Consider the following 15,725-nt stretch of genomic DNA (forward strand, 5'->3'; position numbering starts at 1 on the left):
TACCACTTGTACACTTTTATTCAATTTATATATTTATACAGTTCTTATCCAAAATGCTGAACAGCCAGCAAATATGAAGTACTCGAAATAACTGATGAATAAGCCTCATGGCCTCATTGCTCTCACTGGTTGTCTTAAACTTCAAAAAACTGCAGTCCTATCAGACTAACTATCGGACTAAAGATTAGTACTAATTATAATCCATGGTTGTGTTTACCATGTTCATGAGAACAGCCCTACATATTAACTTTGTAAGTAGAGTGCCAGTCACTAGTCATGTTGCCATCAACGTATTTTTTATGTGCAAATTGTAAGTATCACATTAGAAAATGTTGATGGAAATGGCAAAATTTGAGGAAAAAAACTTCTCGCTCAAGGTGGTTTTTGCCTTTTTTGAAAAACAGTTATTACGCAAAATGGGAGCTTTGCCAAATAAGTTGTGACTTAGCGAACATGTAACTCACATGCCGGGATATGGGTCCCATCTAGTGCGCGCCGCACATTTGTGGCACAAGTATACAAGTCTACAGCCTGTGCCACAGCCACTTCGGGTAAATTGACGCATTTGTTCAACTGCTTGAATCGTACGGCGCGCACACAGCGTATAAACAGCGGTGAACGGTTGTCACGCTGCCACAACCCTGTATTCTGCACAGGTGGCCACCTTGTACAATGCTTTTCCTCTCAATTTAGCCAAAGAACTTAGCTTCTAAACGTTTTGATTTAGTAAGCCGGTTTGCAATCTGCAACCATGCGTAATGTCAACGTGTGACAAAACTACGCTTTGCGTAGTGTGGTTTATTCACAGCCAATTGATAGAAATGCTCCTAATTCACATTTTCTTTTTCTTTCTTTTTTGCAATATTATAAAATTTGTTTTACAATTAGATGGAAACACGACTACTGTAAATATTGGCACCTGGTCTGTTGACAAAACTGTATTAGCTTTTGTTACATTTTAGTAAGTTGATTATAGTGGTAAGGAAAAACTTATTTTAAGGCCCTGACAAACCAACCCGATAATCAACCGTCGGACAGTCTGGCGAGGTTGGTGACTCAAGTCTGTTTGGTGTGTTCTTTGCAATCATCCGTTGGAGGGGCGGCGGTTTTCATTTTGGCAGACCTGACATGCTCAGTCGGAAGGCGGCCACTGCCGGCAAAAACACGTTTCGGTGAACAATTTCAGGAAAATATGAGGTTGGAGTCTGAACAAGCCGCCATGACGGTCTGGCTTTGAATTTCCAGTGAAACCAGACCCACGTGACGCTGACGTCCAATCAGCTGCCGACAGCATCGCTTTGGTTTGTTCCGGGGCACTTTTTTTGGCCAACTCGGGGAGTCAGTCAGACTGCCTTTTCTGCCAACGGTCAGCCCTCTGGTTGGTGTGTCACGGCTATTAGGCAGAAAACTCGGACCGACCCAGGCTCATGGTTGTCTGACGGTTGGGGGTACGATGAACAGCGGCAATAATAGTCACAATACCGCTAATAGATCTATGACTAAAGTTTTCTAAGCATCCACATAATCTTACATCCACAGCCATTTGTATGTTATGTAACATTTAATGTTCCTACTATGCTTATCATAATGCTTGTTTTCTGCACGTACGCATTTGTGGTTTACTCACATTAGCTGACATTGCGTTACATTGTGAGAGATAATGTTACAGAATTGAACACGCTTCAGTGCAGCAGGTCAAGCAAACCAACCTTTTAGGATTTTGGGTGGTTCAGTATGTTGCTCTACCAATCAGCAGCAAACGATGCATGCAGATTAGGTCCGATTTTGTATTTAAAAGTAATTGAGTCAATTATTTTGTCTTTAATATTATAGTTGTTGGAAAATTGTTATACTTTTTGTTATACTTTTTGATTTCAAAGATACTTTTTATTTTGTTTTTGTTTCATTTTCAAAAAAGGGTTGTCAATTAATATTGTTGTGATGCAATTTAAAAAAAAAAATTAATAATAATAGTTTGCTTACCTTAATTTGCCATATTCTAGAAGGGATTGGATGTTGCTGGTAGCTCAATGACCCAACCGGAAATGTAGTCAAATTCAGACCAGAATGTAATCTTAGCCATTTAAAGTTATATAGTTACTGTTACAAGCTATACTTTATAAATAGAGTCTTTAACAGTGTTTGTTGAGGCTCAACTCAACCAGTGAGGAGTGTCCTGTTTCAAAAGGGGTGGATGAATTTTATTTTTCACTTACTGTACTGGGTGCCCTTTTATTTAAAAAAAAGAAGTAAATGAAGAAGAAAGCGTTCCAAGGCTTGCTTTAAGCTAGACACAGCTCTTGTGGCTTTTGTATCTAGTCCCAGAAGAGGGAAGAAACCGCTGCAGAGAATCTAGAGCAGTCTTTAAAGCAAACAGGCGTGTCCTCATCATGCACCGGACTCACCCAACAGGGCACGCAGAAGTTCGGAGGGGTGCGGGTGGGCAACGGACCCACGGAGGACGAGGCTGGCATCATGGACCATGACCAGCTCTCCCAACACTCAGAGGAAGGAGATGAGGTGAGCTCATTCAATATCACCAAACATGACTTCATTCTAATTCCACCCTCTTCCAGACCTGAGATTTCCTTTGATTTTAGTAGTATTATGATGCTCTGTTATAATATATGGACTATTTGCTGTGTTCTCTGTATGTTACAGATGAAGAAGGGCACTGAGATAGTCCAAGATTTTTACGTTATTTGCTGAAAATGAACAGTTTTCCAAACCTATAGAAACAACAGACTTTTTTCAGGGAACTATATATTTCCCTTAGTATGCTAATACAATATCAAATGTACTACAAAAGGTAAAAATAGGGAGTGATAGGTGTAGAGCTGCAACCAGAGATCATTTCATTAGTTGTTAGGCCTTATCTTGCACCCGGTGCAGCGCGGCCCAAAGCCCAATGCAAGTGTCTTCGCTATTTTTTTTTGACCGTCCAGCGCCCACGTCGTTTAAATTGCAAATGCACCTGCGCCCATCTGTACGCCCATGGGCGTGCTGGTCTTACAGGGAAGGTGTGTTCAGGTGAATTCTTGGCGTATTGCTATCTTGAGGCAGCAGGAAGTGATTGCGCCATTGACCAACAAAAAACCTGGTCAATAGTGACATTTTATGGATATTTTAACTAACTAACGTACTAACAAATTAACTAACTATCTAAAATCATGCTGAATCACAATTGTCATGCTTTTCTCCTACTAGTAAAAAGAGATGAGGGCGATGGGGCACAACAGCGTGTAGAGGGAAAGGCAAGGCAGGGAGGGAGCACATAAGAGATGGATTTTCCATTTCAGAAACATAAACAGTGAGGATGTTTTCATGAGAACCAGCGAGTGGAATTTATGAAAATACCCCCTAGATTTTTTCTATCTGTGACTCAGAGGTTTGGTTTCTCCTTGCATCATAAATCTTTGAGCGTTAGTGTTGCGATAACATCTTACATAACTGTAATGTAAGACTGCATTTTGTAATTATAATTCCAAGTGTATGATATTCCATGACTTATCAAGAGGGTTATGCATCTTTGTATTGCAGAATGTTTAATTGAATAGTAAGTTGTAAGAGCATCAGGTCAAACAATTTACTAGTAAATACTAGGCATTTTATATCCAGGTAAACTGATGCATGTATGTAAGGTCTGTCTTTTCTCCTTTTCTCTTGTGTTTTTTCTGGCTTATTCAAATTGTGTAATTAAATACACTGACATTTGAACTTATAATGAGTTATTGGGAATTTTAATTGGCTGTTCATTTTAATTACTGCAGTGCCCGTTCAAAATGTGCCTTTTTGGAACGGGCTGATTGCTTGGCCTCCTGTATTGTTGCTTGCAGCTTTCTCCAGAACCATTGTATCCCAAAATGACTTACAAAGGCACCGCAAAGCACTTAATATGCAACCACACTGTATACTACTGACTTACTGTGTACTTCTACTTCAGAGGAAAACATAGTACGGCTACATTTACCTTAGAGAGAACATTGCAGACAGAGATTTTACTCACAAAATATTACAATTAAAATGTGAAGTAATCACAGACAGAGTCAATACACAGACACACACAGTGTTTATCTAATATCCAACGCTGTCCAAACTGCTCCAAATTTTAAACGCCAAGTTAATTGGGTACCCAGGAAGCATATTGCGGAGTAGATTGAATATACAGTATTATTTGGAAGACAACAGACACACACATGCAAACATACATACAGAGATTCCTCCATTCATAGTCAGATTAAGCTGTTGTAGCACTGAATAAGATCAGCACCTTAGAGTTCCTCCAGTTCATACTTGCTATGAAGAGGTACCATTGTAATGAGACTACACCTTAAGAGAGGGGGTCAAAATCCACAACCCTTGTTTAGTTTAAAAAGACATTCTGAAGTTCAGCTGAAGGTAATATATGGCTTTGACAATCTGATTCAGTCTAATTAATCTATTAATTAATCTTCATCCTGGCAGTACCGTGTAATTGTGCTGTGTCTTGGCAGCAAACCTACATGTGACATCTAGGGCGTACTGTATCCACACTATCCTTTGTGGCTCAACAACAAAATGCAAAGGAGAAATATAGTATTAAAAGACTATAGCATTAGAAAATACACACTAGATTTCTGTTGATTACAGTGATCCATAACTCTTTCAGCATACATACAGTATGGCATGGTATTGTAATAACAAGAACATCTGAACCTAGTCTTTAAGATCCAACCAGCTGACACCAGGTGGTGCCATATTAGAGATACGAGCCTGACCGAAGACCTAAAGTTCTACGTTGCTTTATTTCATCCCTTATTGACTGTTAGCTTAGGTTACCAGGCTAACGATTTGCACACACGACACAAATGGATGCAGATGATTGTAACAGTCAGAGAAAGAAAGAGAGAAATTTCTTATCATATCATACATTTGAAACTACCGAAAAGGAAGCCCAACCTGAGCCCAAAGCTTTATCTAATCCAAGTAATGAAATAAACTGTAAAAAAATGATGGTAAAATTAGGATGCAACCATGTGGGTCGATTCAATTCCTGAATTCTGCTACTAACCCTTGACCTTTGCTTACTTTTAAGCACGCGGAAGAAGAGCCGGTAAGAGCCTGAGTTTTGGTATCTCATTAGCATGTCTGGATGCTTTCTTGCCTGATCTGTGTGTGCCTTTAGTACCAAGTGGTGGTCTTTCTGTCTTTGGACTCTGGTTGGTCTGTCTAAACCACTGTCCACCCCCAGGCACCAGGCATGTTTATGTGTGTGATTGTAAATCTGTAAAAAGTCCCACTATGGGTCATTTAGTCAGAGACTCATTCTACACATTTTACAAGTGCAAAAGAACTGCTGAGATGCAACAGTTACATTTGTTTTCAGTGCAGTTTTAATTGGTAGCAAGATGTCTTGTGGCAAGTCCAATGTGTTGAAACAACACAGAATAAGCTAAATCACTCTTCTAGTATCAATAAAAATGACAACAGTTTTGAATTTCTTGACATTTATTTATTAAAACAAGGTTAAGGTTAAGGCCTTTACTATACACATTTTTGGAGGGTACCCTTGAACAGAGCTGATGCCAAGACCAGTAGAATCTGAGACAAATCCAAGTATGAGCAGTTTCAAGATCCAGAGATGATCAAGTCAAAATCAGGGTTGAGTATGAGTCATAATGAGTCTAAAACAAAATAGACAAAATAGTGTCCATTCAAAATCCTTAATGACCGAATCATACTACTATATACTAGCCTTTTAATATGGTCACTGTGTCCGATTAGGCGGTTCTAAAGTGTGTTTCCATCCAAACAAGTACGAGTCAAAACACAATTACAAGGCAAATACCCACAAGACGGAGACAAGTCCAACTTAAAACAGCCAGGAGACAAGTCAAATCGGCAACAAAACATCCACAAGACCAAGGCCAATGAGACTGACACAAGTCTGGGTCATAACAATCTCGAGACTGACACAAGTCCAAGTTCAACCGCTCTGCTCTTGAAATAGTCCATATATATCCTGTAATTTACCTTTGCACCTGAGTTTTCTTTTGTCCTGCAATCAGTGTGAAAGAAATGTGTGGATGCTGAAAACTGTATTTTGTCTTTGTTGTTGTTTACCCATTTCATCAAGTCTAAGTCTTGTCCAATGTAAGTGTACGTTGGGAAATCACATGACTCTACTCAGCTGAAATTTTTGTTCACAACTTTTCTGATGAGAGGCACTGGCCTCCGTTCATTTTGCCATCACGGCACGTTAGCCAGTGTTGTTTTCATTAGCCACTTTTGCCGGAGGCCCTTTGAATGGAAACAATGAGCGCTGCTTCCATGAACTCTATTTCACAGCTCCAAGGACAAAAGAGAAGCATGGAAAGAGGAAGCCGGACCAGCACAAAGCCAAACCCAACAAGAGAAACTTAGAGGAATAGGCTCCCATGTTTCCCCTCCCTGCCCACATAATACAGGAAAGGCTAGTCTTGCTCTAGGAAGGGGAGAACGGAGGTACTGTGTTGGCTTTACAACACACAAACAAGTCCCTGCGCTGTGATCTTGCTCAAGCCAGACGTCTTTGCTCTTTGTTTTCTGCCTGATCAGAGCTAAAGGCGCCGGCTGGGGTCAAAGGTCAAAACAGCCGCTCATTAGGATGAAAACGGAATTTCCATTCCAAGTCGTTTCCATGGTTCATGCCATGCTGACGATACAGTTATTATTATTGGACACAGTTTGAATAGCACAGCTGGGTGATGGTCATCACTCAATGTTAAGTAGACAGTAATGTGTTCGTTTTACGAATGTCAGTTGATAAGCTGTGATGAAGTATGTGCCCTGTAAGTAATGACATCCTGGAAATTCTATTGTTTTAGTCTTTTTTCCTGCAATGTTTACTATTGTAGTCAATATGTCGAAATCAATACTGATTTTATATTTAAACAATCACAGGATCTTAAAAGATTGATTTAGACAAACAGATAATTGTAGTTTTAGTGAAAGCTAAACTAAACAGAAATATGCATTCTTAAAGGGAGATAGTTTAGTGATTGCACCAAAGTTGCAAACAAAAGAACATTATCCCTGAAGGGGCTGTCCATCAATTTTAAATGTCAAAGTCAAATTACTCGCAGTTAGTACTACCTAGCCTGTGAAAACAGTTGCGCAATGTCTTCTGTGGCTCTGGAGAAGCTATGTTACCTCTGAGAAGTGACATAAGCCAGGTATGTTGGTTTGGGTTTTGGAGACCGAAAACACATTTATTACACGCTACCAACTGGGGGTGTTATTTGTCAAAGAAGGGTCTAATGAAAAATACTATTGAGTTGCTTGTGTGTTTCAGTGTTTTTGGTGCTTGGCTTCTGCTGCACCAATTTCAACCACTTTTGAATGTTTTTAGATGTATGCAAGTGTAATACTTAAACACAGTAGAGCCTCATTAAGGCTCCTATTATGACCATGGAAAATACAGATACATCGGCTACTAAAAGAAGCAGAGACAGAAGTTAGTTTCAAGTTGGATGTGGATGCAGTGGTGGCCCGGAGGTTAGGGAAGTTGTTGGCTCAAGGCCACTAGATGTCAAAACAGCAACAACAAAAAATTTATACAACCATGATACTATACCCTTGCTGTGTGTGTGCTAACCAGCTGATCTTTCCATCACAGTTTGACTTTGGTGATGTAGCTGTCAACCAGGCCATCCACACCATAGAGTACTGTCTGGGGTGCATCTCCAACACAGCATCCTACCTGCGCCTCTGGGCCCTCAGCTTGGCTCATGCACGTGAGTAAAAGCATGCATGAATGCACACACACACGCACACACAAACACACACAGTTGTATGATACAAATTCTGTAAAACATTATTTAAAGGGGTTGTAGATACAGACCCTTTTTGTACCCTATTTGACAATATACCGTAGGTACATCGGTTCAATAAATGAATTCAAAGATGCTTGACATGAGTATTTGGATCTAAAACTTGTTGTTATCTTTGTCATATCTTGTCTGTGTATGTGTATTTGTGTGTTTGTGTGTGTGTGTGTGTGTGTGTGTGTGTGTGTGTGTGTGTGTGTGTGTGTGTGTGTGTGTGTGTGTGTGTGTGTGTGTGTGTGTGTTGTGTGCAGAGCTGTCAGAGGTGCTCTGGACAATGGTGATGCACCTGGGTCTGGCCTCTCGGAGCGGGGGCGGGTTCTTCGGCCTGTCTATCATCTTCTCGGCCTTTGCTACCCTCACTGTTGCCATCCTGCTCATCATGGAGGGGCTGTCAGCCTTCCTGCATGCCTTGCGTCTGCACTGGTTAGACCCACACACACACACACCACACACATAAATATATACAGTGTATACTGTATATGAAATACCCACACACAAACATTCCACATGTTCTGTATATGTGTGTATTTGCAAAGTGAGCACTTGAACACATCACATGTAGAAACCCTCTTGTTAATAGAACATTATAGAAAGCATACACCCGGCAGCCTGTCATTGTTCATCTCTTAAACCAGGTATCTCTGCCAAAACGGCACTTCTTTAGTTTTAAATGCACATGAGGAATGCTAGCATAATGAATCATTCCTGGCTCAATCAGGTTTACTTAACTGTGAGCATACAGGCTTCGAGATAAGCTAACATCCTCCAGCTCCATCGCCTCCCAGCACCACCTCCACCCTGCTTATCCAGCCTGCACCAGTGTAAACTGCACTGACACAAGATTGATTACCCACAGGACCACACTATAGGATTACCATAGTAAGATACAGCCATGAAGTAATTATACTCCATAAAAAGCAGGTATTTACAGCTATTAGGATACATTTTAACATGTTAGAAAATAGCAGCAGTTATCATGGATCATGTTACAGTAATGAACACATTTTCTTCTCAGTAACAAGTGTTTTAAGACATTGTTGTGAAAATGAAGGATGATAAATTATAAGGGGCCATCTGGGACATTATTCACAATTAACTCACACACATACAAGTGAAATGATTTTACACACTCTAGTGAAATGCTGTCATACATATTAGTGAAAGATTATACTCTCACAAACTGTACTAATACCTCACACCCAAACACAAATGATTTGCTTAAAAAATACTGAAATGCTCTCATAAATGGTACTGAAACTCTCATAAACACCACTGAAAGGCTCTCACCTGCAATACTGAAAGGCCCTTATAAACACTACTGAAACCCTCTCACACGCAATACTGAATCGCTCTTATATACACAACTGAAACAGGAATTCCCTTTCAATAGTGTAATGAGAATATTTCTGTACAGCGCATGAATGTGTTTCAGTGGTGTTCATGAAAGCGTTTCAGTGGTGTTTATGAAAGTGTTTTAGTAGTGTTTATGAGAGAATTTTAGTTGAGTTTATGAGTCTGTTTCAGTACTGCGTGTGAGAGGATTTTATGTTGAACAGGAAGGTGATTTGGTGGAACAGGTGGCTGGGAAAAAATCCCAACCCAGGATTTAAACCTGGGCCTCCCACATGAAAGTCAGTGATATTAACCATTAAGCTATTAAGTTGTTGTTCGTTGCAAGTGAGCTTGCAATTCATGTATCTAAACAGGCCCTGTCTTTCTAAATTAATGAGTCATTGGCTTATTAATTCCAAAAATACAGAGCTCTGTATTTCTGCCTCTGTTTTTCTGAATTAAGGAGGAATTCAGAAACAAGCAAAACAGTTTCTTAAGTGGCTGTATTACTATAAAATAAGGGCTTGTTTAGATACATAAATTTAAGATCCCCTTTTACTACCTACAATATCTGAATAGCTCAATAAGTAATACCATTGACTTTCATGCGGGAGATCCAAGTTTGAATTCTGGACAATGAATTCCCAGCCACCTTACTGTTACACCGAATTGCCTAACTTTTATTTTTGCAATCAAATTTTTTTATTTTAACAAATAAGCAAAAGTGCAAAGCATACTGAAATGCACACTAAGTGAGAGTGAATTCCCGTTTCTGTTGTGTATATGAGAGCAATTTAGTGTTGTGCATGAGTGGGTTACAGTAACATTTATGACAATGTTTCAGTTGCGGTTATAAGAGCGTTTCTGTATTGCACATGAGAGGTTTTCAGTAGTGTTTATGAGAGCTTTTCAGTGTGGTGGGTAAGGTGTTACAGTAGTGTTTATCAAAGCATTTCAGTAGTGTTTATGAGCAACACTGTTGTGTGTGTGAGAGGTTTCAGTATAGTGTGTAAGAGCATTTCATTTGTATGTTTGTGAGGTAATTGTAAATAATGTCCCAGATGGCCCGTCATCATAAACTCTCAGTATTTCACAAGAGAAACATCCCTTTCAGAACAGAGTAGATAATTGTTTGATTCCACAGTTATAAGCCCACAGGGACAGCTTTGCTGTCTATGTGTCAGGTTTAAAATGTAGCTTCAGACTGTGAGGGAGTGAGGGTTTTTCACAGTGAAATACTTGTCACCAAAATTTCAGCTTTTTATCTTGTCCATGCAACATGAGATTGATACTGACAACAAAAAATGGTCCTGCAATTCTGGTACCTTTTTATCTATTACTGGAATTGAGTGTTTGGTCCTGCTTTACAGTGGCACAAAAATACAATTTGATATATTAGGGTGGAATGAAAGGAGGGATATTATTCAGGCCTCCCATAGTTCAGAGGTCTGTCTGTTGCCTGGCATTGAAACAGTTCTGTCTGTTCTCACTAACAAGCCATTTAATATTGGCTCATGTGTGACAAAATAGAGTGGAGATCAGGTGTACCCTGCTGCATTTCTGTTTAAAAGACCATTCCTTTTTAATCTATTAAGTGAAAGCAACAAGCGTGTTTCCTTTAATCCTTCTGGTCTGGTTCCTGCTCAGAGCACAGAGCCTTACGTCATGATTATGAGATGGATAAACAGGGAGAGAATATCCTGTGTGTTTTTGTTGGACAGAGGTATGGTGTTAATGCTGCTCTCCACTGATTGTTGTAAGTAGGTTTAAAGAGAACTCGCCGTCTGTGCTCAGTCTGTCTACTGCTCATGTAAACTGGTGGAAAGTGATCTGACCACCTTTCAAATATGATCTCAGCTGTCTTTTATCTAGACTGTGTTGTTCTTCCAAGAAATCTACACTATGTGTTGTATAATCCCACCTATCTGCCTTACACATGGGCCAGCTTTGTGTTCCAGGCCGGAGGTCGTGTTGTACAAAGCTTTCTTGCTAGTGGCGTAAGATAGTTACGAGGGGCCCCAGTGCAGGCTAGTTACTAGTTATGAAACAAGCAGACACACCATTAGGCATTCGGTGTACTCAGTCCGTCTTGACAGATTTTGCATCTAAACTAGCTGCCATACATCGTATCCTCTCATCACATGAACAAATTTAGACTTTACAATGGACAACATCAACATGCATATTAGCCAGCAATCATCACTGCATATTTGTTTATAACAAAGAAAATAATAAATGATTTATTTCAGGGGTGCAAAAGTGTCACCTTTAAGCAGAAACACGCAGTTATGAAGCCAAAATAGGTCATTTAATGTTGATCCGATGAGTTTATTTAAGTATTTGAGTGCCCTAAACTGATGTCACCCTGACATTTGTAGCAGTTATTACATCAATTCTTGGTTGAGGTTTTTTCTCATATGTCCTCGTGCTAAAATTAACTGTAAATCCACATCTAAAGTTGATATTTAAAAAAGAAATAAATCAGTCAAATTTTTGTCACCCTCCAAATCCGCACCAAATGTGGATTAATCCACCGCTGAAAATTGTCCTCAATAATTCCTTCTGTTAGAGTAAAGTTTGTTAAAAAAAAAACAGTGACCAGCGGTTTTAGGAATTTACTCAACTTTTTTTTAAATCTATTATAATGATTTATGTCTTCAGTGGGAACCAATGGGGCATGTGGCTGAGAGCTATAGACCGAGTAGAGAAGTCAGAAAGCATTGAGAGACGGACTAATACACAATACACAAATGTAAAGAATCGCGGGCTATTCTTATCACCTTTAAAAATCCAATGTTGGTTGGATGTAGTTCTTATACACAGGGAAACTTTAAAAATTAGCTGCAACATTGACAGGGAATTCAAATTAGAAAGTTCATTACATGAATAGAACTAAAAGTGATTCAATCAATGATCTTTTCTAACATAAGTGAATGCTTAAGTGTCCAGTGGCCCACAGAAAGAAGCTGTGATTATACTGGGCAGCTCTCAGGCTCCACTGTATGAATGTGAGGCACTTGGTTAATAAAGCAGCAGTGTGTCGGCTCAACAGGTCTCCGCTAAGGTTAAAAAGACTAGTGGAGTATTTTTCACTGAGGTGAGGGAATGGAAAATAGTCATGTTCAAAGTAAACAGCAGTCAACCTGGACCCTCTGCTCTGCTGTCTGCTCTTCGCACACACATGCTGATGAGATTTTTGCACAAACACATACACTAACACCAGAGTAAGTCAAGTTTAGTGTGTGATAGGTACGAGCATTTTTTTCCACTTCCAAAGCTGTGTGCAAAGGCAGATGAGCGATCTCTCATTTCTTTCCTCTTTTTAAGTGTTGCCCTCTCACAGCTCTGTCAGGCCAAATATTTGCCACAACTGGGAGACATTCCTGGGCACTCCCCTCACTCACAGAGGCCAGGAACCAGCAGGAACTGAAAATCCACCCTTAGTTTTTTTCCTCTTAGATGAAGACATCAGAAGTTGTCTGGATTTTGGGAATTACAGTATCCTAACTGTGGATGCAAGTAAATTTAGTGTGCTGAGGAAAATTCTGAAAACATGGTGCTCTACAGAGAAGAAAGTCAGAGAAATAAATATGTAATGACACTGGCAGATAAATCAGCAAATAAATCAGAACATGAAGTGCAGCTCCCTGGTAGAGTTTTTATTACGACCTGTAACTGGATTTTACTTAATCAAATTCAACTTGAACTTAACTAACCCTTTTTACAAAATAGTGGACACTCATGAAAGATTATTGCTGCTATCAAAAAGGATATCATTGTGAAATATTAATAACTTTGATGTCTCTGTGGGATGACCTTTTCATTTTAAGATATAAACCCCTTAATTTAAAAACCTCATAATCAAATTTGGGGGAAATGGGCGGATATGAACAAAAACTGTACTTGAGTAAGTGCTGTTAGCATTCTGCATGTGTTTCCAACTCCCCTCTTATCTAAAACACCAAAGACCCCAGAATGGATTTCATTTCTAAAACTGATAAAGTTTGTCACATATTTAACAAACAACTTTTCCCAAATGAGCAGGCAGCACATCAGAGTCTAGTTTTATTGGTAGAGACATAGGAGAGGTATCAGTGACGCGTTATTGAAGCCTCTATGAAGCAGTCTGATTGGTATGTGTATGTAAATGTCTGACTCTGAGACATGCTGAGCTTTCTATTAGCTTATTGGTTAGCATTTAGCCTGTTCACTGTGGAACATGAAGCTTGTTAAAGCCTGAAATGTGTGTTCCTGCATTTAGAAAGACTTCCATGGGTTTCTCACTTCCTAAGAATCTAAAGAGTCTACAGTTAGAAGTGTTAAAAATACATTTATTTAGGTTTTTTAATCAATAAATATCCAGCTATATATGTTATTGAGTCATTAATAAGTCGTTGCTAAATGGATTTTGGTCCAATCTAAGTGGTCAATCGGTCCAAATCAGTGAATGGCATTTGCCACTGGCAGCCAAAAAGTTGTTTTCATTAATGCTAATAACTGATCAATTGAGTTTTGATTCATGATCTGTGATTTATTAACGATTAAAATAGTTAGTAGTCAGGCATGGATTGGCCATTGGGAGTACTGGGAGATTTCTCAGTGGGCCAGGAATTTGTGTGGACATCCTTAAACTTTTGCCATCTTTCCATCAGGAGCCAGGCAGCCTTTTTGACTCAGTCATACTCTCCTACTTACCACTGAGCTAATCGAGAGTACTAGGGGCTGGTATGCAGGGTTCAAAGTGAACTTTTTGGCCATCATCCAAATGGCTAGTGAATGTAAAAGGCTGATGAGTCAAGCAAATCTACCATTCTACAGATGTTGAACCCTGCGGGTATGAACATGTGTTGAAGGGGAGGGCATGGATGATTGGTGTCCGACCGATTTTGGTGGGCTGGTCTGGGTCTCAAAAGTACAAGGCTGACTTTTTACCCCAGTCCAGCCCTGTCAACAGTTGCAACTTTTAATCTCAAAAGAGTGTGACTTTAACTATATTAACACTATAGTATGAGTCTCGCTGAACAAAATATGTTCAAAATCTTACATCAGCAGAATAACAAGCAAGCTCAGAGCCTCAGAGCCCAGACAACACATGGAAACAATACTCCTGTTTCTGCTGGAGTGAACCAGTACTCTGCGGTACAACCTGTACTAGTGTGAGTTCTATGGGTGTGAGTTCACTGACAAACAAGGTTGTCAGTGGTATTTAATTAAAGACATATATCAGCCAGTCACAGTCATGGAGTGCTGATAAGACAGATCTGTTGGTATTGTTTTCATCTTTATTTTTTATACACTATCAGCCATTTCACAGGGCTGAGCAGAGAATAATTCCACTGTTGTATAGGAGGATTTTACTTTGACTTACTTTAATGGAATGTGCCCTGCCTTAAAGAAATAAGAGACCGTTTTTATCAACCTTGGTTGTTTTCACCCTGGCAAGAATAAGAATATTATCACTGAAGGTGAACTTTAGCCTTGAATCCTACATGCCAACTCTCCCGGTTTTTAGCAGACCATCTGCTGGTGTCTTCCTGTCTTGTTTTGTCTTTGGTTTGACTCGAAAAGTCAAAGTAATTCATAAAAGAATCGTTAGCACATCTGTGGGTCTGTTAGTGTACAGATAAGTAAAGTTACCTGATCAGAATAAAGAGTTTTGGGCATGTCAGACATTAAGTCAGCTCACCCAGGGTGTCATTGTAAGGTAACAGTATTTCGAACTAGTAAGCTGTAGGTATCCAATATCAGCCCAAGCTTGGAAAAATACTTTTTTTTTTGTTGTCCTCTTGTAGTAAATCTTACATAGTTACTTTAAATGTTTTAGTGGCCTGGTTCAGGGGATGACAATGCTGGTCAATTGTTTGCTCCACCAGTTTTGTTTAAAATTAAATAATTAAATCAATAAATAAAATGGATAATTGAAATGAAATCTGGTTCAGACATTTGTGTCGCTCAACAAAATCCCGGCTCCTAAATGGTGAAACGAGCTCCCCAATGACATCAAGACCGAAAATCTACACATCTTCCGCCAAAGGCTAAAAACACATCTCATCCCACTACACCAAAAAGAATTATTTATAATTTTACAGCTGCACTTTCATATGGCTCTTTTTAGTTTTGCTTATTTTAAGGTAATGTACTTGAACTTACTACTTGTTGTCTGGAGTTTGCACGTTCGAGGTTGAAAGCACCCAAATGCAAGTCCCGTTGGATAAAAGCATCAGCTAAATGACATGAATGTAATGTAATATTCCCTCAGGATAACTTGCAATACCTCTGGGGATCCTTTGACTTTTCATTAAGCGCCATTATCGGGTCAACATTTAATTTGTCCATCTTTAGTTTTTGACCAAACATCTGCAAAACTACTGCCTGAGCTCAGCTGTGCTTGAGTGCTAATTAGGAAACGTTAGCATGCTAACATGCTAAACTAGAGACTATCTTGCAATGGGATCACAACAGCTGCGACGCCAAGTTGTGCCTAGGGCGTAAAGTCTCCCTGCTTCCACCCATGCTTGGACCACACCCATCTTCAAACTCTGCCTT

General features: G+C 39.5%; 1 protein-coding gene and 1 long non-coding RNA gene across 5 annotated transcripts in view; one reads left to right on the top strand and one right to left on the bottom strand.

Annotated features, from left to right (window-relative positions):
- LOC116704593 (V-type proton ATPase 116 kDa subunit a) overlaps window positions 1-15,725 on the top strand; it is a 37,568-nt gene that overhangs the window by 19,224 nt on the left and 2,619 nt on the right. Inside the window, exons 18-21 of one of the 4 annotated variants that reach the window (XM_032540181.1) lie at window positions 2,320-2,520; window positions 5,075-5,092; window positions 7,637-7,754; window positions 8,099-8,270. In XM_032540181.1, the coding sequence (XP_032396072.1) occupies window positions 2,320-2,520; window positions 5,075-5,092; window positions 7,637-7,754; window positions 8,099-8,270 (509 nt within the window). The remainder of the gene's footprint in view (window positions 1-2,319; window positions 2,521-5,074; window positions 5,093-7,636; window positions 7,755-8,098; window positions 8,271-15,725) is intronic. The other 3 variants (XM_032540183.1, XM_032540182.1, XM_032540184.1) reach the window with 3 other exon arrangements.
- LOC116704639 (uncharacterized) lies at window positions 2,761-15,370 on the bottom strand. The gene is made up of 3 exons (XR_004335730.1): window positions 15,267-15,370; window positions 3,918-3,920; window positions 2,761-2,771 (listed from the first exon to the last, which is right to left on the bottom strand). It is a non-coding gene; the product is annotated as an uncharacterized LOC116704639 (long non-coding RNA).

The sequence above is a fragment of the Etheostoma spectabile genome, chromosome 16, assembly GCF_008692095.1.
Source record: "Etheostoma spectabile isolate EspeVRDwgs_2016 chromosome 16, UIUC_Espe_1.0, whole genome shotgun sequence".
Taxonomy (NCBI): Eukaryota; Metazoa; Chordata; class Actinopteri; order Perciformes; family Percidae; genus Etheostoma; species Etheostoma spectabile.